Below are 21,429 nucleotides of genomic sequence, written 5' to 3'. Positions count from 1 at the left end.
TAATTCAATTGAAAATTTTAGTATACACACTTAAAGAATCATGCTTTTTTTTTAAAAAAAAAAAATGGTAAATACTAGATAATAGATGAGGGGAGAGGTAAAGTATGAACCACACCATTAGAGCACCTCAAAGAATACCACTACTATTTGCATATCTATTAGATCTCAACTATACTTAAAATTTTCCCCACCTAACAAAGTGCAATGAGATCAAAATGTTCAATTTGGATAGGTTTATATCAAATAATTAAATATCTTTGCAAAATGAACCATAATTTTATCTAAAGAGGGAAATTAAAAAGTCAAGAATAAATTAATCTATTTTGGGAGGTCCAAGTATGAATGTATCCATTTGAGGAAAGCTTCATCTTCAATTTGCTAATATAGAAGTCATAGGTCCTTGAAGTTATGGTTGGCAATAAGGGAATGGATGAAATTTTCATATTGTGAATTTTAAAATAAAAAAATAAAAAAATAAATTTGGCCGGTGGATAAGAGGGACATTTTGGACATTGAGGAGTAGATAAATAAAAAGGCAAAAATAAAATGGGTTGATGACCAAAATGGTAAATTCAAAAGGGCACCTCGATTTTCAACGAAGAGCGCCTTGATTGAGGTGACAAGCCAGTCAAAGTTTGGAAAATTAATATTTTAAAAAAGATTAAATCATGTTTCCAGTGTGGTCAAAGAGACCTATCAAGACAGGTCTTTGACTCTCAATCTACCCCGTCAGATTTGCGCGTGGCCAAGCGATGGACGGCCCTGATTTTGCCATTCAAAACCTTCGTGGGACCCAACAAACATCAACAATTTTGTCTTCATAAGTTATTATATTCGAAATACTATTGACAATAAGTAGTCGGTCCTTCACGCGCCATCTGAGAGTGGACAGAATTTCCCATCATCAGCAGCAACCGTGGGTCCTATTCATCTCTCACTTTATACTGTTCAATTTTGAGTGCTTTTTTTTTTGGTTGGGGATAAGAAAACAAAGAGAAGAAAAACTATATAATATGTGCGTTTTTGCCTTTGGTTATAAACAAATATACAAGGTTGTTGAGGATGTATTCCTTTTTTATTTTTCTGCTTTAGCTTAATCATATGGATTTACCTTTTTTCTCAAAAAAAAAAAAAAAAAAAAAAGGTTGTTGAGTTTTTTTATTTTTATGGTAAATAGGGTGTGCATTTGTCAGGTTTGGGTCCACAAATATAAGTGTTTGTAAAGTGTAGGGAGTAAGGATCGAGATTCAAGTCTCTAGGAAGGAGATTCACATACATATATATTTAGATTATAGTAGACTAGAATTTCTATCTTGTATTAAAAAAAAAAAAAAAGATCTCGGCCTAAGGAAGGAGCTTCACATACATATATATTTAGATTAGAGTAGACTAGAATTTCTATCTTGTATTAAAAAAAAAGATCTCGATCCAAGGAAGGAGTTTCACATACATATATATTTAGATTAGAGTAGACTAGAATTTCTATCTTGTATTAAAAAAAAAAAAAAAGATCTCGACCCAATTTTGTTGGTTGACAAAGACAAGACCTATTGTCAATTGGAGAACAACAATAAATCGGATCGAGTAAGAATTCCACAAGTGGAGTTGGTTTAAGTCGAATCAAGAGAAGTGGCGGCGGCCGCGGCAATCAAGATTTCGGTGGATCTTCCTCGAAATCTAATTGTAAAGTATAAGGTTAAAGTGTAATGTTTTATTTATAAACTAGGCCAGATGACCCAGATCAAGGTCTAGACTGGTCAGCCCAAATTTGAACTTAGTTCTTCTCCCAATTGGATATTTAAACTCAATTTAAGGTAGTACCCGAAATTGGGCCTAAAAACAAAAAGTACTTATCTGGGCTGTGACTCTCCCTATCTCAGACAATCCAAAATTTCTTCTTCCATGTGTCATTTGCAGCAAAGATTCAAAAAAAAGAAAAAAAAAAAAGAAAAAAATCTTCCATGTGTCATTTGCAGCAAAGATTGCTACACTTCATGGATTTAACCTAAGAGCACAATCTTACCTTGCCAATATAGTTGAGTTATCCCGACTTTGAGGTATAAAACTTAAATACTATGGAGTGGGCCCAAAATTCCAACATATTGAATGGGTTTATGCAACATTGCATATGAGGTGCCCTATGTCACCAATTTCAGGGTACTTGTTAGGTAAAATTTCTTTTCCTCTCAAAAAAAAAAAAAAAAAAAAAAAATCTGCAAGACGTTTCAAGCACTAATAATTTGCTCAAATGGGTGCGTATCTCACTTTTCTTTTCAAGATAAATATTTGAGGCCTAAATTGGACCTTTTGATTTGTGATCTACACACAAAATCCAACAGGTCACATGGATAGCCAGACTGGTGCGCTGTTAAATCTTTTCATGAACCAAAAAGAGAAAAGCCCATTTCAAGAAGTGGAGCAAACCAAGTACAAAAATATTCATCAATGCAAGTACATAACTACATATTGAGTCATTGACCTACTTGTCCTAGGTTCCTAGCATCAACACGAACATCTTGGGTCTTGATTACGGACCTACCTACCTCCCAATAATACTAAAGGCCTGTCTGTTTGGATGGGCCAATAATTGCTGTAAGGGGATTAAAAACTCTTTTTGTTGAAATTGTTAAACGTTTTTGGTAATTTACCGAAAAGTTTTATGACTAAACTAAAAATTCGAATCTTTAGGAAAAAGTTCTACAATTCATTGTTTTTTTTGAAGTGGTCTACAATTCATTGTTCATACTTTGTAAATCTATAATTCTAATGTACCATTTATTATAGTTTTGCCAAACACTCATAAGACTAAAAATTCAGCTAAACTTTATAGTTAAAGCTCTATTTCCGTAGGGTGGTAAAATTGGATACGACCTGCGAACCTGACACGACATGACATGAAATTAGTAGGTTATAGGTTCAGACTTAACAGGTTCATGTCATATTCGGATTGATAAGACTGACCCGTTTAATAAACGGGTTTAGTTAGTGATGAACATATAGAACTCATTTGACCTATCTGACCCGTTTAATTAAATGACACTTTACCAATATACCTTTCAAACTCTAGGTATATAAACTTATTAATTGTTGTGGTTTATGTTCTTTAACATATTGTGATTGATTATTTGTGATATTGTGATGTGTTTTAGTTTTGAATGATTTTTTTTATTTTTTGGTAAAGAGGCGATATATTAAAGCTCAAAGAGAAACAACAGAATCATGACAGATCCTATTAACATACAATCCATTCCTATCCTCCTGAAGAATTTGCAAAACATCCACAGGCGGACTCAAATAATTAAGAAAATCTATCTCCTGCTCCACTCTTATTTTGGCCAACAAGTCTGCACATCTGTTAGCTTGCCGATAACAGTGCTTGATCTGAATTTGCTGAAAACAAGATACCAGCTTCCTACAATCATCCATTATAGGAGATATAATAGTGTTATCATAGTTGTAGTTCCTTAAGACATCAACCACTGCTTTAGCATCCAACTTTACAACAAGGCATGGAATATTTAGAGAAAGGCACAAGCTAAGACCATCCCTTAAACCCCAAAGTTCAGCTGCAAAACAATTAGTAGTCCCTATATGCCTTGTGAAACCCGCTATCCAACTCCCATTATCATCTCTAACAACACCACCACAGCTTGCTTGTCCAAGTCTACCCAAAACCGATCCATCCGTGTTCAATTTCTTCCATCCCATTGCTGGCTTCTCCCATCTGATGCTTCTTGTCACTACTTGGGTTGGGCTCCTAGGAGAAGCTACATAACATAGAAACTCCACAGCTTGGTTCACAATTTCATTGGAAAGATTCGGGTTTTGGCTCTTCCTCTTAAAAATAAGCATGTTTCTACTTTTCCATAAGTTCCAAACCGCTACTGGAAATAAAATATTCCATGGAGGATTACCTTGAAAATAGCTTCCCCTATCTTTGCTATTGATCTTGATCCAATCTTGTAAGTTGCTAGTCCAAAAAACTCGGTTAGTCCTTTGAATTCCCAGCTGTCGCCATACTTCTTTTACCTTATGGCAGTCCCTAAGAGCATAAAGTATTGTTTCCGAGGCCCTTTGGCAGATTGAGCATGACTCCTCCTCAACTACTCTTCTTTTCACAAGACAGACCTTAACCCCTATACTTCCATGAGCACACATCCACAAGAAAGTCTTGATGCGGGGCAAAGTGTTCAACTTCCAAATCCACCCAAAATCATGCACACCCAAGTCAGCTTCCGCTTCCATGGCAATAGAGTAAGCACTCCTTAAATCAAAGGTGCCTCTTGGATTGCCCATCCAAGAGATTATCTCCCTTCCTCTACTAGTGAAGGGTGTAGGTATGGCTTGAATCAAGGATTTTACATCCAAAGGCAATTCAAAAGGAATTTTTCTCCAATCCCACCCCGTATCTGTAAGAACATCCTTAACTTCCAAGTGAGTTGCACCTTGAGTTAGAGGCCCTTGAATCAAATTCCGAAGAGGGCCTTTGCTCAGCCAATTGCCCCTCCAAAAACTAACATTACTATCCCTGCTGATCATCATCAAACTACCCTTCTTAAAGGTCTCCCTACCTCTTTTTATGGCTGTCCAGACTTGAGAGCATGGTAATCTGTCATTGCAATTACTTGTTAGTTTTGAATTTTATATTAAAAAAAATTATTTGTTTGTTTTTTCATAATTTTTTTTTTCATTTTGATAAAATGTGATAAATAGGTCAACACGACTGACTCGTTTAATAAATGGGTCATGTTAGGGTTGAGGAATCTTGACCCGTTTAATAAACATGTTGGGTTAGTGTTAACCTATATCGTTGAATACTCACGAGTTGACATGATACAAACCCAATCGACACGCGAACACGAATTGCCACCCTTACTATTTCCTACAAAAATGCAAAATGTGCATTGGAGTTCTAACTCTAAATAGGCACTATAGTTAAAGCTCCATAGTAAGGCTTATTACTATGGACATAAATAGGGATGGCAATTTCTATCCGACTCGCAAGTACCCGGCTCAGCCCAATAAAGAATAGGGTCGGGTTTTATTAAAACCCAGACCCAAACCTGACCCGATTATATACTTATATCCTAAATTATTAAAATACTCCAATCCCCATATATATATATATATATATATATATCTATTAACCCTAAAACTAAAAGTTTAGCTCACACTCACTCACAGCTGCCTCTCCCTCTCATTTCACTCGGACTCAGTTTCATCTCACAGCCGCCTCTCTTCTCTCCCACTCTCACTCACTAACAATTGCACCACCGGCCCAACTACCTAAGCTCTCACTGCCGGTCTATTCTGTTCTCTACTTCTTCTTCTTCTTCTTCTTCTTCTTCTTTTTTTTTTTTTTTTTTTTTTTTTTTTTTTGATATTGATGTATTTGGTATTGGCTACATGTACCATACACGTAGCAGGACGTGTCCAGTGATGAGTCAGACCGTGACTCGGGGTCGATTCAGTAGCAATTGGTTCATTTTTGGCTCACTCAATCTGTTCAATTCTGTTTGTTTTGTATTGGGTTTATGGTATTTGTTGGGTTTGGCAATGTTTGGATGGTTGGCCATTTTGCTTTTGAAGCAGAAAATTTTGTTGACTTTTGCTTTTAAATGAAAGAGAAGAAATATCTTTGTGAAGTGTATGTATTTGAGTGTATGTATTTCTTTTTAATAGCTATAAATAAATCATGAATTTTCGGTAACTAAACAGGGCCCACGAGGCCTGGTAGGGCGAGTCTGGGCCTCGAAAAAAAAATCCGTTTAATAATCGGGTCAGGTTTAGGTTGCAGGTCTGGACCTGTGGGTCGAGTCCGGGTATAAAAAAACTCGACCCAAACTCAGCCCATTGCCATGCCTAGACATAAATCAATAAGCCAAACTACATAAATTCTCTCTCTCTCTCTCTCTCTCTCTCTCTCTCTCTCTCTCTCATTTTATTTTTCTGCTTTTTACTTTAACACTAAAGATTTGTTTTGGATACCGCTTATTGCTAAAAATTAAAAACTGAAAATACTGTAATAAAATAATTTTTAAATGTGTGAATAGTGCCGTAAGACCCATTTTTAAAATAAAAGATGTGCTTTTTTGTACTTGCAGGTCCCGTGAACAGTACACATGACCCACATAAAAACGCCAGATGCGCATTGAAATTCCTTTTTAATGCAATCCAAACAAAGGCTAAGTATTATACAAAAGAGTTGCTTCACCACTAATTTCATCTTTGTTACTCAAAAGTTAAATGAACCCTTCAGCTTTTTCTTCGTCTTCTTCTTTAAAAAAAGCAACATGCATATTGTATTTTATTATACATACATAGCCCAAAAGAAAAAAAGAAAAAAGAAAAAGAAAACAAAACCAAAACAAAAACAAGAAGTTAACACAAGCATATCCTTCCAAGCTAAAGCCAATCCAACAAAAAGTTCCTCTTTCCGTCAAAGTAAAATCCCTCCCACCTCTTTCAAGTTTCAAGTGTACAAACTGATATACCAACCGGGAAAGAGGCGCCCAAACATATATGAAAATCTGTACCATCTCATAGCATCTTTGTCAAAATCTCTCTTGGAGGAAAAAATTGACGACCAGCACAAAAGATTTTATAACACAATTGCAATCAATCAACAATTTGAACAGTCGAATAGATGGAATAAGAAGGTACAAATAATTTTTGCAATGTGTTTCATATCCCAAATCTTGGTTTGGTTAAATAGTTAAGATGTTTAGCAATCCAATAAAAAGCCTCACCTGGACCCCCACAGTTTGATAAAACCTTGAAACATACCTGAAAATGGCAATTTATTTTCTTAAGAACCCTATTATCATTCATGTTGACATTTGAAATAACAAACAAACAAACAAAAACAACCACAACAATGTTTTTACCTGGCAAGCTGGAGGAAACAACATAGTTCCATGGCATCTGAATATAACCAATTTTCAAATATTTGTCTAAATCAAACGCTAGTGAACAAACCACTGATGTACCCATTAGAAGTATGCAGAAATTACTGATTTTTCCTGTCATATATTTCTTGAATAACAAAACAAAGTATAACATGATAACACAACCATGAATGGTAATTCCCCACCAATCTTTGTTGCATATTGTTTGAGACAGAAATGCAAAAATCCCAACCACCAAAGAGGCCATACAGATTAGCTCCTACAAATATATACACAAAATCACTCTAGTAAGTTCAAAGCAATAATTATCTTATCCAGCAAAATAACAAATATATGTATTACCCCTCTCACAATGTGTTAGCTGAAAGGCGTGTGAGATTCACACCCTGTAAGAAAAATGTGCATATATCCAATATGCAAGATGCCTTTTCAGTTCATAGAGTTTAAAAAGAGACAGTAGTAACTGGAAGCGAAAAATATACTATACAAGAGTAACATGACCAATCAAAGAGTAAAATCATATTTATACCTTATAAGCAAGCCATCCCAGATGATATTTTCGAAATCTAGCTTCTGGGTGTGGGAGATCTGATTTGTGCTTAAAGCCAATGGCTCGGTTCTTGCTCCTTCGAAACCGAAACTTTTTAAGAAATCCAATAAACTTGGATCTCAAAGTTTTGCATTGTGGTTGCTTGGGATTAATGGGTGTTCCATATTCGGACTTCAGTCTAAGAATACATTTGCCAAGCTTTAGTAAAATGGAGCAGTGATGGAACTCCCAAGTGGGTATGATACTTGTTGCTTTGAGCTTGAAATGAAAACTTTTGGCCTTGGCATGAATGTAGATTTTCCATGATTTTTGCTTTTCTGCTTGCATTGTGCACAGATTTATGGGCCAAAAAAAAAATAAATAAATAAATAAGGCACACTGTTCAGCAGAATATGATAAATGTAGTTACGGCTTATGCGGACCCAAGATGAACTAGCCGTTGAGTTCCGAAGGGATTGCCTCATTGACCAGAATTTTGAAATAAAGAAATCGTCTTTTTTGAGATGTGAAGAGCTAGACTGTAACCATGCCACGCCACGTGTTCAAAATGTGCAGTTAAAAGTGGAAAAAAAAGGTGCAAAATATGATTTATTATATATTTTGTGAAACATGTGCATTGATTCTTGAATTTTTTTTGGGGTACAGTACAATATTGTATTGTAAGAGTTAATTAAATATAAATCATTTATACCACTTTTATGTTTCACTCTTCAAATCACAATTTGTTAGATATATTTTTAAGTTTAAAATTGAAAAAAAAAAAAAAAAAAACACATAGCATGCTACAATTGAAATTCACCAATAAAGTTTGTATACACTGTACCATGGCTTGGAAAGCTTTGTGTAAGGACTTAAATATCAAACAGCCCAAGCCCCCTTAGAATAGTGAGGTTGGAACAGTTCACCTAGGCCCAAATCAATATATATTTGTAAGAGAGTGGATTAAACAAAAAGCAGGGGTTAACCCGAAGATAAAAACAGGGAAAAAAGACTAAGGATTACAGATTGAGTAGATAAATGGCATATTACAGGTTCGCCCAAGGAGGCTAATGATACTCAGAATAATACACTGTTCATGCTCTTCTCTCAATGTTCTTGTTCTAATGCCTTTCCCCCTTTTATCTGGAAGTTTCCTTCCCTTATATACTTCTTAGCACTTCAAATCTTGACCCCTCATCTCCACCTACCCTCTTAAGCTTCTGATGAAGGTGATAGAAGGAGTTGCTTAGCTGTGAAATCCATTGTTCAGGTTACTTCCTCATCAATGCAGCTGATAAAGCTGTTGCCAACCATTTAATATGGAGGTAGTAAACTACTTCTCACTAGAAACTTCCCCTATCCCCCATGATTCTCTTTCCACACTCCGTCCTTCCCCATCGAAGCTCCCAAAAGTCTTTTGTCTCTTCTCCTCCTCTCCTCATGCGGGTGGATTCCCTCTTCGGGCTTATGATACCTCAATGATCATATTAACAGCTCAACGACCCCTTTCTTGGTCCTCGGGCCCCTACACTTTGTTACATTCATTATTATTTAGAATACAACTAACAACATTTATTACATTTAGTGATATGGTTGGTGTTCACGTGCTTATAACCACGGTTGTGAGTATTATAATTTGCTCCACATTCTCTTAACAATTATTGTGATTTTTTAGTGGAGTTTGCATGTGTATTTGTTTCTCCAATATATATATATATATATATATTGAGCTAAAGATAGAAATGATTCTTTTATATTTGTGTTAAAGTATAATAGTATTTTTAAAAAGGTAAAGTTTAAAAAAAATTGTATGTCCAATTTATTATGCGGGTGTAAAGAGGCTAATTTTATTTAAAGTGTTTATTGTGTAAAAGTATAGTTGAATCTATAAAAATGAGACTTAAAAAGATTTGTTCCTTCTATTTATCTCAATTTAATAAAAAATAAATAAAAAGGTAACACCTTAACAATTCGTAAATAGTTGTCTTTTTGGCATTCCTCTTAATTTGAAGTTTTGAAAAAAGAAGAAAGGAAATAGATTTGATTTAGGCTGACCCTACTTGATTGTGGGTCTCTTATTCGGTAGGCTTAATATATTGGTTGAAGTTTGAACTCGGACTTTATTTTTGAACTTTCGTTTGCTTATCGTTTTCTGAAATGAAAGTAACATAAGCCTTTGGCTTACGAAAAAAGATAAAAAATGTAACAAAAACCTTTGTCTAGAGTATAAAAGTCGGCAACATTTTGTGCGGTGAGATTGTCTTTTATCTTATATTTCAATTATTACATAAGAAAATCAATTTAAAAAAAACATTGTAAGATTAGCTTTTACGCAAAATCGACTTGCCTGATATTGTGATTTATGTGCAATTATTGAGTGTGCAAAACTATGTTTTGAGTTTAATATGAGCATTTGTAAAAAGTTACGAAGAGTTATTGTCATGAAACGGAGTTTTGAGTTTAAAAAACACATTCTTAACTCCCAAAATGTCTAATCAAACAGACATATTGTCTCTATATTCCATGTTATCAACATATCATACACTTAATTAAAGTTAAAATCTTAAAGGGAAAGGGAAAACCCCCCATCAAAATCTTTTTTTTCAAAATTATATTATGAATTTTTAAGGCTGATAGGTGATAACCCCCCTACCTCGTATTCAACTTTGTGCAAGTGGTGCATTCTTGAAGGATCCTTATTAGAAATAAAAAATAACACCTTTATTTTCTCCCGTAAGTCCCAACTTGCTAGCAAAATTCAAAGCCAACTCTCCAATTGAAAAAAGATCTGAAACGATTATTTTAGGGACCAGCCACTTAACGAGGCAGATAGTGGGTGGTCCAAGGTCCATTTCATGATAATGCTTTTGGAATGTGATCAAATCATCAAAGCCCCATGAAACATTCTCTTGTCTTGAAATGCGAAGATTGGTGCAAGTGAGATTGTAGTTTTGCTTGGCACTAAGTATATATTCGAATTTGGAACAATTAGAGCTTAATTTCAAGCTCTAGCTTACTGACTTTCCATTAGCAATTTTCCAATCATGACTGCAGGCCCATTGCACATACATGATAAGAACAAAATAGCAACAAGCAATAGCATATTGACTGAAAATTGCATCATAGAGGATGGGGGGACCTTAATGCTCCATTGATTGCTCAAAGTGTAGAACAAAAAATTTGATAAGAATCTTACCACCGTTGAAGATAGAAAAAAATTAATTCAAACGCACACATAAGATGTATGGATCCGTAAATTCTAAGATCCGATTCTAGGCGTGAATTCTACGCACATATTTCTTTTCATTCCAAACCAACTATTATTTTATGTAAAAGAGATGATGCATATATTTAATACATGAAATACCCTGCTTTCTAAATTTTCTACCACCCAACAAAAAACACGTACCAACCTTGTTAGGATTTATTATTTAATGTAACGGACTAAACGGTTACTTACAGAGCCCCTCTCTATAGGTGTAGTCACCGCAAATATGTGAGATCCATTCATTCGAGAAAAACGTTAGGCAACTACCGTTACACAATACACCACATTTCATGTTAAACCTTGTACGGATACCACTTGGTCGCTGAACCTTTTGAGAACCCGTTGAAGTTTGGCAAGCATAAAGCTAGATAGGGACAAAGCTTTAGTTTAACGCACCACCCTGTTTATAAAATACAACAAAACGGACCACAGTTTAACCTACCATTAGCCCATAGTATAGTAATGATAAATAAACCAATACAAACAGTAGTGAGGGGCACAAGCACTGGTGGCAATTCCACATTCAAAATCTGATACCACCAAATTAGCTTTAGATGACATAATAAACTCATAAAAAAAACTAATGCACTAAATATCTCAACAAAGTCCTTAAAATAACATATACATATTTGATCCTAGCTTATCTCCTACCCTACATAATTAAACATTCCGAGAAAAAAGAACCACCTCATAACGCTAATAATAATAAATCTTCAACATGTTGACCCTAAAATATTTAACAGAAATCTTTGCCCAATTGTCAAAATCTAATTAACTTGCTTCGTTTACAACTATGACACCTTGGCTCCTAGACCCAGTTGTACACGGTTCTGGCTGTGCTGCTTGATTTGCACCTGAAGAAGTAGCAGTAGTAATTGTTGTTTTGTGCTCAGCCTCAAGCAATGAATGCCGACAATTTGGGCACGATGAGTGTGACAAAAGCCATGTGTCTATGCACCTAACATGGAACCCGTGATTACATTTTGGCAAGATTCGAACTTTCTCACCATCTTCGAATTCCCCGAGGCAAATGGGACATTCTGTACCTTTAAAAACATTATTACTACTATTCAAATCGGACCCATAAACCGCAATGGGAATCTGACGCAAATCACGCTTCTTGAGCCCTGTAGCAGCTAATCTTGCAGCGGTTTGTTCAGGGGTTTCCAACGCAAACCTTCGACTACAACGCAAGGCACACCGCACGATTGAGTTGAGCCCGAGTGCACAAATCAGTGCACACAACAAAGCTGCTAATATGATCACCATGTTGGTGTCAAAATTGGCCTCGTTAATGTAGTTATTAGAATCACGAACCTTGAACCCATAATTTTCCGGTGGCAAACTCACCTGTGTCCCCAAAAGGTGGCGATGCATGTTTTACTATGAAAACAAATGGATAAAATATGAAAAAGGGTCTTGTAGAATTGCGCCAATAACACCTACAGGACTAGTTTTTTTCTTTGATGGGGTTGTGTTTTTTTGGTTAAGTAAAAAGAGAGAGAGAGAGAGGGACTGATTTGTTTTCTTGGGTTCATAGGTGTTGTTTCTTTTGAGTTACAGTAATGTTGTGAACATTCCAGATGGAAATAGACATAGAAGGAGCATCTTTATTCTTTCCTTGTGTCAGCAATAAGGCAAGAGACTTGGTATTATTGTCTTTGTGGATGACTGTTATCCAAATTGGGGACCGTTTGCTCTGCAAGAATCCCGGTTCTTAATCAGAAATGGTCCTCTATACACTTATTATAGCAAAAGATGATTAAGAATATAGGAATAGAAAAAAAAAAAAAAAAGTACTTTTACCCTTACCTTAAACTTGTTATGGCTATAAAATTCTTCGTCGTCGCCGGTGGCGCCTAAATCGATCAGAATTCTTTTTTTGAAGAGTTATCTGCATATTTGAAGGATGCCCTTTTGGAATTTGAGTGGAAGACTAATATATACACAAATGATTCTGGCCTGTAGTCAAGGCTTAGGAGATGCACATGAGCGCAAGATACCATGTCAAAAAAGCAAGATATAATTGGGGTAGCTTTGCCTACCTAATTATGGTTAACTACTAAAAGTGAAGCTTATATTATAATTAATGCTACTACTTGCAGTTGTACCAAATCTAATCATAATCCCTAAGTTGTACAGTTGTTACATGGCTAAGCAAGATTTCATATTTGCTTGGATTTACCAATATTATGTAGATATTTAGATGCAAATTAAAGCATAGTGGAAGTTTTGCTGCCACAATCTTATTTGGAAATACCTTGCTTTTGACATCATGCTAGGTAGATATATATCATAGTTAAGAAAAGGGAATATATCTTCATCAACCACAAAAAAATCTCCCTAACTTTTTCTCCATTGTACTGGCTACAGATCAAAACTTGAGGTCACGCAGTGTAAACTTACTGTTATCCTTTTTGTTTGTATGGGAGGGAGGCGTGGTCTGTCATTCTATAAAAGTGACTTTTTTTTTTTTTTTTTTGAGAAACTATAAAAGTGACTTTTACTTACTCTACTCACATATATCCCCTTAGTTGGGTTCAAAGACATAAATAATCTTATCTAATAAGATTTTCTCTTTTTGTTCTGAAATTGAGAGAATCTATTTACGGAAAAAGATTGAAAAGATTGAATGTTTCACTGATCTAAAAGGGTAAATTATTTCACATAATTTAACAGACTAAATTATAAATTTCATTATTTAACTTTAATTTGTTTTCAAATAATTTTTTTAAGTTTTATTTTATTTTTCATTTCAAACATTTCGTTTTAAAATGTTTACAATTCTTTTTTTTTTTTTTTTTTTTTGAAATTGAAAGAATCCATTTTACTGTAAAGATCAAGTGTTTCATGAATTATATTACTCCCCAAAATAGCCTAAATTTCAAATGATACATTTTTACGTTAGCATGTTTCCAATCAATCTTTTAAGTACTATTTCTTTTTTGTTTTAATCTTTTAACATCCATTAATTTCTAACATAGTTCTTTCGAATAATCCGCACCATTAAGGGTGTATTTGGATACCGTTTATTTTGCTGAAACTGAAAAATTATTGTTGAAAATACTGCAGATAAAAGTAAAAATTAGTTGAAATAGTACAGTAGACCTCATGAATAATGCCAAAAAGTACAGTGGGGTCATAAATAGTAACAAAAATAAGCTGAATAGTGAAATTATTTTCATTTTTTATCCTAATCCAAACACACACTAAGTTTGTTTGGATACTGCTAATTGCAAAAAACTGAAAACTGAAAATACTGTAACAAAATAATTTTTAAATATGTGAATAGTATCGTGAGGCCCAGTTTTAAAGAAAAATTTACTGAAATCCGTACTTACAGGTCCCATAAACAGTGTACGGGACTCACAGAAAAAATGCAGACGCGCGTTTTGTTGCTTTTCATCGCAATCCAAACCCAACCTAAGTCTATCAAAATGATGTTGTTTTGGAAAGTGAAAAGTACAGGTTAGATTGATTGGACGGAACTAAACAAATGGAGTAAATTGAAATCAAATTAAAGTTAAAGCATTAAAATGTAAAACGTAAAACGTAAAATTTAAAAGATGAAAATAAGTCAAAAGTTAAGGCGTGTAATTTTATAATATAACTTTTAAATTATCTATCTACCCACATGATTAGTGACGAGATTAAGAAGATGAATTTGCTTGCAGGTCCCATAAACAGTATATGAGACTCATAAAAAAACGTACATGCGCGTTTTGTTGCTTTTTATCCCAATCCAAACCCAACCTAAGTCTACCAAAATGTTGTTGTTTTGGAAAGTGAAAAGTACAGGTTAGATTGATTGGACGGAACTAAACAAATTGAGTAAATTGAAATCAAATTAAAGTTAAAGAATTAAAATGTAAAACGTAAAATTTAAAAGATACTTATCAAAAAAAAAAAAAAATTAAAAGATGAAAATAAGTCTAAAGTTAAGGCGTGTAATTTTATAATATAACTTTCAAATTATCTACCAACCCACATGATTAGTGACAGATTAAGAAGATGAATTTGACAAGCAATAATAACGTACATCAGAGAAGCTAAACACTGTATTTTGGTCGTAGTACCTGTTGTTTGTTTTAGGCCCACAAGGCACTAACTCCATGTTATATATGTAAAGGAGAGATGGTGACAATGGCTAATCCGAGGCCAGAGGATTGAACCGTGACAAAAGGGGTGACACGTTGATGGATCTAATCATGTTGGCATTACGTATTTACGTGTTTACACTTAGCTTGTGACTTATGTCACTAGCAATGGCCCTCAAAAAAGATATGTGCTCCATTAATGGCTATGGTGGGTTTAGATTCTTTTGGACTCAACCCCTAACCTCATTTTTATATGAATTATGAAGCTATATCAGACAAAACAAAGAAACTGTTGGTAGTTGAAACAATCCTAGGATATGTTGGGTTTTAAGAGCTTAAACTATGTGAATCGCCTCAGCAACCACAACCAAACCAGTGAGCTTTGTGTTTAGGTCTGGCTTGGTTTTCTTTTAGATCAAATCAGATAAGCTAACAAGGAAACTAGGGTCATTGGGTCAAGTTCTTGGATCACCTTATATAAAGTCACAGCTAACAAAAGTGTAGTAAAGTGTTTAAAATAGTGAGCCATATGAGTCATTTGTGGGATTTATCCTATATGTATGTATTAAAGAGTTCAAACCTACTATTTGTTTATAAACCTACTAACTACTAATAGTCATGGATAGTCCGATCTAACATATTCAATATTTTTTGAATGAGTTTTAAGTGAAAAAATGAAACTTGCAGTAGCAAATTATCTAAGTGGTCATATTTTTAATGGACCAGTCGGTTTTAGAGAAAGATTACAAAAAGATCATGGAATGAGTTAATTAAAGGTAATTTGCATGTTATTTTATATGCATGACTTCATAAAATGGAAGATTTTTTTGATTGGTATTAATTATATGAGTTTCATTCTTAGTGTTTTATTTTATGTTTCACTAACTTTAGTACGCCATTTGTTTGAATTTTTTATTTTCAATTTAACTTTGATTATTTTATAAGAAAAAATAAGATACATGGTAGATTATAATTGGTAGAACACAAAGTGAGATAGAAGAATTTTATTTGTATATTCTCATAATATATGGTATATATGAGTACAATAAATAATAAATGTTAGGCTGCATTTAATATAAATAATAAATGTTAGGCTGCATTTAATGATGATAGCTTCTCAATACGGCTCAACTGTTGTAGAACTTTTTGAAAGAAATTAACTAGCATGCATTATGCATTTGACTAATGCTTTTATCATATAATCTTAACATTCGTTAGTGATCTCAAGCTTTAAATATATCAAGAAAACGGAAGAATATCTTGCACAACAAGAGAAAAGCAATTTACGTTTGAATGGACCATTTATTAGTACTATAGACATTTTTTCTATCAAAATTAGCATAAATGCATAACCATGAAGAAGATACATTCAACTTGAATAGCTTACATTTTATATCAACACCGACTTTCTGTAGTTTAGTGTCATTATTTTCCTACGTTAATTAAGTTTGTTCCATTGTGTGAGGCGAAAATATTATCTTATGTTAATTAACCTATATATAATATAACATAATTCGAGAGAATGTTAAAACTAGATCTCCACAATTTGGGATCTCCTAGATTAAAAGGACAAAAAGATATGTACGGGGTATGACCTCAGGCTCATTGGGCCTTGGCTTGAACATTCTCAAGGACCAAAATTGAGCCCAAGCCTCATAGTAAGTCCATGTCGTTATGGGTGTATGATAGACAAGCCTGTGTCTATTCCATTATGACTTGCTCGGGAGTGCGTTTGCTCGAAACGGCCCACGTCCCCAGCAGCTCGGTATTGCCTTGGGAAGTATCGTTGCCGGGCGATCTTTTGGAGGCAGAAATCAGTTCCAAATTTTTAATGCCATTACCATTGCTTCCAATGGGGCATATTCCTTGTTAGGAATAATCATATTGGACCCCACACACATGAGTGAGACCAGAATGTAATTATGAAACCCCTACCAACCTACTATTTGTTTATAAACCTACTAACTTCTAATAGTCATGGATAGTCCGATCTAACATATTCAATATTTTTTGAATGAGTTTTAAGTGAAAAAATGAAACTTGCAGTAGCAAATTATCTAAATGGTCATATTTTTAATGGACTAGTCGGTTTTAGATCACAAAAAGATCATGGAATGAGTTAATTAAAGGTAATTTGCATGTTATTTTATATGCATGACTTCATAAAATGGAAGTTTTTTTGATTGGTGGTGGGCAATTCAGAGAGAGAGAGAGAGAGAGAGAGAGAGAGAGAGAGAGAGAGAGAGAGAGAGAGAGAGAGAGAGAGAGAGAGCTGGTACCACCAAGAGGAGGAGCAACTCAAAGAGGAAGGAAAGGGAATTCGTGGGAGCTAAGGGGTGTCATTGGGTCACTTGGCAAGGAACCACCCTTAGTAGGAAACACTAAATCCACTATACAAGTAAATTGTAAACCCAATTCTAAGCCCGTTCTATTAAATAGAATTTGGGTACGCACAGTATAAAATTAAAAATCCAGTTGGGATCAAAATCATTGACGGTAGGCTTCAAGAGTCCTCATATAATATGTATAGCCTAATAATCGATCTATTACCAAATTTTACATAAACCCAATAAGGACATGCCCACCTAAGCTAGAAGAAACTTGCACAATTTTTCGGTCAAGATGAACAAAATTCCAAATTAAATATACATTCTTATGATCATAGAGTGATAGAAGCATTGATTTGAAATCTAAGCGAAAGCAATGCCCTCCTAAAATTTGGTGAAATTATCATGTGCATCCAATATATTACGCCATCCTTTCATATAAAGATGAATTTCATCCATGGATCCTATATGTAAGGGAACAATATTACATCAAATGTAAGGACTAATTTCTTATAAATCTTATAATCCCATATACCCATTGGTATACATGAAATGATTCGAAAGATAATTAAAGACTAGGCACGGTTGTTCTGTTTTATTTTTTATTATTATTATTATTATTTTTAATCTCTCGATTCATCCCTATGGTTGGAATATGATTTATCATTTATTTGGTTGTTGAGAAAATGAACAAAAAAAAAAAAAAAAATCTATGTAATTTGTTTATGTAGGTAATTTAGCCCGGCTACATTGGAAAGAAGGTTGCATTCTAAATTTATTTTTTATTTTTTGGAATCAACATTCTATAATTGTTATTCTTATTTCTGATATTCTTTTTCCTAGCTAGTATCATGTTGGTAGTTATTAATTTGTATTTGCACTGCCTTGAGCTAGCTAGCATTGTAATTATTCAATCTTCAGTATCTAGTAATGCGTTTATTGAAGCCAACAGAAAAGAAAAAAACATGGAGTTGTGGTTGTTATTGTTTGTCTTTTTAATTCTGAAACCTGAAAGCCGCCAAGGTATTTAATTATTGTGTCTCAACTTTGAACCCCCATATAGTACCTTTGTGAATGTATGAACCTGCTGTTATAGTGTTATATATACTGCTAGTTTTCTTTCTTCTGGATGTAACTATGTCTAATATTTCATATGCAAGGTGATTTGGAAGCTCCAATCAACTTCTGGGTGGTTAGAAAATAACTGATGTAGTCGATGAATAAATGTTAGGGACCTACTACAACACTATTCAAAGTTCAACCTATGTTCTAGTTTTTCTTTAAAGTTTTATGCTGAAGTACTCATGAAACTAGTTACAGTATAGTGTCTTGAGATCGATTTGTTGTCTATTCTTTTGAAGTTTACAAGATTGATTTGTTTCTTTCTCATGTTTTTGGATGCTAAAATTATTAATGCCTTGGTATTTAGTCTCAATTTATATAAATCTACAATTCCTCTGGCTTGCATGGAGTTTTCAAAAACTTGCGGCTCCCACTGGCTTAAGCCAATTAAGCTTGCTATGATTGAGGATCGATGATGACTAATTCTGGAAGAGTAAATATATAGCTTAATTCATGTAGGCGAAATCACATGCACAGTGAAATTCATTGGCAGTTGTAAATCCAGAAATGAATCATTATGGCCTGTTAATTAGATTAGCTATATATGTGATCTCTTGGAAGCAAATAGTTTAATCTCATGAAGATTTCAAACACTGATTGTACTTTTTACTCAAAAAATAAAAACCACGTCAGCATGGCTTTTGTAAGTGACAAGTGGAACAACCTCAAAAGAGTGTTTATCACCCATGGAACTGGATAAAGCCAAAACAGTTTTGTGAAATTTAAAGATTATAAAAGGAAGATAGATAGGAAGAAGAAGAACAAAAGGTGGATGGAGAAAAGGAACATTCAACATTTATACTTTATTATCCTTAATTTAGTTTATCCTTAGCATTAGGACCAGCGTTGCAGTTTGTTTGATCCTTGCACTTAACAGATCAAGCTGGATCTCTTCTCGATCGAGTTTGTATTGTTGGAACCAATTTAATGCAAGTAAATTTCATTCTTGCGAGTGTGAATTTTCTTACTTGTTAATTTATTGTATTCCAAAATCCTCTTGATTGAGGCAAATATGAACCCACAAAAACAAATTTAGTATTAACTTGTTGACGTAAGGCTCTATTATGTTGTTCTTCTCAATGCTCCGTCCCCTCACTTAATAACAATAGACTAATTAAATTAATTCACGATGTAATTGAATGATGGCATGCCTGTATATTAGTAACACTAGACTAGAGCGTAGTCCATAAATCACCTGACATGTTTTGCTGATGTAAACTACTATTCAGTGATTCAGTCATTGGTATTTTGAAGCATGCACCCACTTGGTCATCCACATAGATTGTGCTTGCAATTGAACATATCTAGCGTAAGAGATCGAATCAAATGCAATTCTTACGGATATTGGATAAAGTGGGGGTGGATCTTTAGATAGATATATAGAACTGACATTAAATACATCCACCAACTTCAACTCCTCGCTAAGCCAAGCAGCTAGAAGCTAAAAGCAAGACTGACTAAGGCATTATAACTTTATGACATAGAAATAGTGGAAAAAGACATTATAAACAGTACAAAACACAGTCCAGTAGAGCAACAGGAGGACTAGCTAGAGCACCCATTTATTCTCACGCTACTAGATCCTGCATAGGCAAACTACTCTTCCTTGATCATCCTCACTTCACGCTGCAACATGGTTAAAAGCAAGAGAAATGGAAAAAAGTTAGAAGCATTCGATTAGGTAAGATGTAATTGATCATAGAGCCCATGCGCAAAAAAGTATCTTAGGAATCAATCCTCTCATATATTGATATATACATGGAATCCAAACATATGGATCTGCATGTATTTTAGGGTAATGGCCTAATGGGGTACATGCTTGTTATATAAGCTATCTTCTTCTCATGCCTGCATCACAATGCTCTTAATTTCGAGAAAAATGAATGAATCCATTTAATGGTTTAAATTAATTTTCAAGATTATGGAAATATATGTAGTCTGACATCATTTAAAACTTCATTTAATTAACTAAAGAATAGTATCTAATTTAGAGGAAGTGACTGTATTTACATTTAGATTTGATAGCTACTAAATCCAACTATGAAATAGTCTCTTTCTATTTTAATGCAAATAAATAACTTTAAAATGGAGTTGTGTCATATCTACCTCTCTTCATGAAATAGAAAATGAAGATAATCTATTAATTTTAAAGTTAAGATTTTATTTATTGGATTTGTCACGTCATTCAAAATTTTAAATGACGTGACACTCAATATACTATTAAATTTGAACCATAATTAAATCCATAAGATGTACAAAGTACAAACACACAAAAGGGAGAGAGAGATATAGAGTCATACTTGCTGCAGTCAGTAGAGGGGCTGATCTTGTAAGGAATGTTAACTCCGCATTTGTTAGGAAGTCCAGCTGCAAGACCAAGATTGAAAGCAGTGTATGGAACCCCACTCACAGCTTGCTTTAGACACTTGCAAACGCTTTGGCGGTCTGCTGTGGTCTGAGCCAAGCTGTAGAGAGACTTGATTCCACTGCAGCATTCAGCTGGTACAGTGCCACCATTGGCTACATAAGAAATGCATGGGGTTAAGTACCTCACCACTTGGCCACATTGTATTTCTGCTTCGGCCATTGGTGCACTACTTACCACAATGCACGCAAACACAAAGCATGCCAGCTTAAACACAACAGAGCTAGCCATAATACCCAATTGGAACAAAGAACAATATACCTATTAAACTTCCAAAGTGTTTAGCCACTTACTGAGGAGTCTGAGAGCTTCTAGGTTGGTGCTTATATATATAAAGTGTGCATAGCATAGTGTTGTAGTAATTAGTGTGTGTTTCATAGGTAGTTGGGCTTATTTAATGTGTTTTTTTTTTTTTTGAGCATTTATTTAATGTGTTTTGTTGGGATGTAGTTGAGCATGTTAATTGCTACTATTATAAAAGTAGGAAAAAATGGGTCCCTTGGGAAAGGAAGCAAAGAGCTTTTAGATCAACCCAGAAGTAGAAATTAGTGAACTGCTACTCTGCTAGTCTGCTACCATGTGAGAACTGCACCAAAATTTACTCCCATCAGGGGACAAATTTAAGAACAGGAGGTGACTGGTGAGCAAGTTTCAGACGCAATTTCTTAATCATCAATATATGGACTAGGGACTAAATCATAGAAGCTTTTAATAAGGCACAACCAATTTTTATATTTGAAATAAGGCCGGTTA

The 21,429-nt window shown here is 34.3% G+C and overlaps 3 protein-coding genes across 3 annotated transcripts; all 3 read right to left on the bottom strand.

Annotated features, from left to right (window-relative positions):
• Positions 1 to 6,242: 6,242 nt before the first annotated feature.
• On the bottom strand, positions 6,243 to 7,933 carry LOC126692551 (uncharacterized). Its single transcript, XM_050388180.1, has 3 exons — positions 7,438 to 7,933; positions 6,888 to 7,167; positions 6,243 to 6,786 (listed from the first exon to the last, which is right to left on the bottom strand). Exons 1-3 carry the CDS (start codon positions 7,783 to 7,785, stop codon positions 6,746 to 6,748), a joined length of 669 nt encoding a protein of 222 aa, XP_050244137.1. The 5' UTR covers positions 7,786 to 7,933; the 3' UTR covers positions 6,243 to 6,745.
• A 3,340-nt stretch (positions 7,934 to 11,273) lies between these two features.
• Positions 11,274 to 12,852, bottom strand: LOC126692549 (RING-H2 finger protein ATL74-like). The gene is made up of 2 exons (XM_050388179.1): positions 12,518 to 12,852; positions 11,274 to 12,404 (listed from the first exon to the last, which is right to left on the bottom strand). The coding sequence occupies exon 2, from the start codon at positions 12,080 to 12,082 to the stop codon at positions 11,477 to 11,479; it is 606 nt and encodes a 201-aa protein (XP_050244136.1). The 5' UTR covers positions 12,083 to 12,404; positions 12,518 to 12,852; the 3' UTR covers positions 11,274 to 11,476.
• A 6,741-nt stretch (positions 12,853 to 19,593) lies between these two features.
• Positions 19,594 to 20,987, bottom strand: LOC126692548 (non-specific lipid-transfer protein 3-like). The gene is made up of 2 exons (XM_050388178.1): positions 20,552 to 20,987; positions 19,594 to 19,877 (listed from the first exon to the last, which is right to left on the bottom strand). The coding sequence occupies exons 1-2, from the start codon at positions 20,905 to 20,907 to the stop codon at positions 19,868 to 19,870; spliced, it is 366 nt and encodes a 121-aa protein (XP_050244135.1). The 5' UTR covers positions 20,908 to 20,987; the 3' UTR covers positions 19,594 to 19,867.
• Positions 20,988 to 21,429: the final 442 nt, after the last annotated feature.

The sequence above is a fragment of the Quercus robur genome, chromosome 7 (assembly GCF_932294415.1).
Source record: "Quercus robur chromosome 7, dhQueRobu3.1, whole genome shotgun sequence".
NCBI lineage: Eukaryota > Viridiplantae > Streptophyta > Magnoliopsida > Fagales > Fagaceae > Quercus > Quercus robur.
This window is presented reverse-complemented; position numbering and strand designations above follow the sequence as displayed.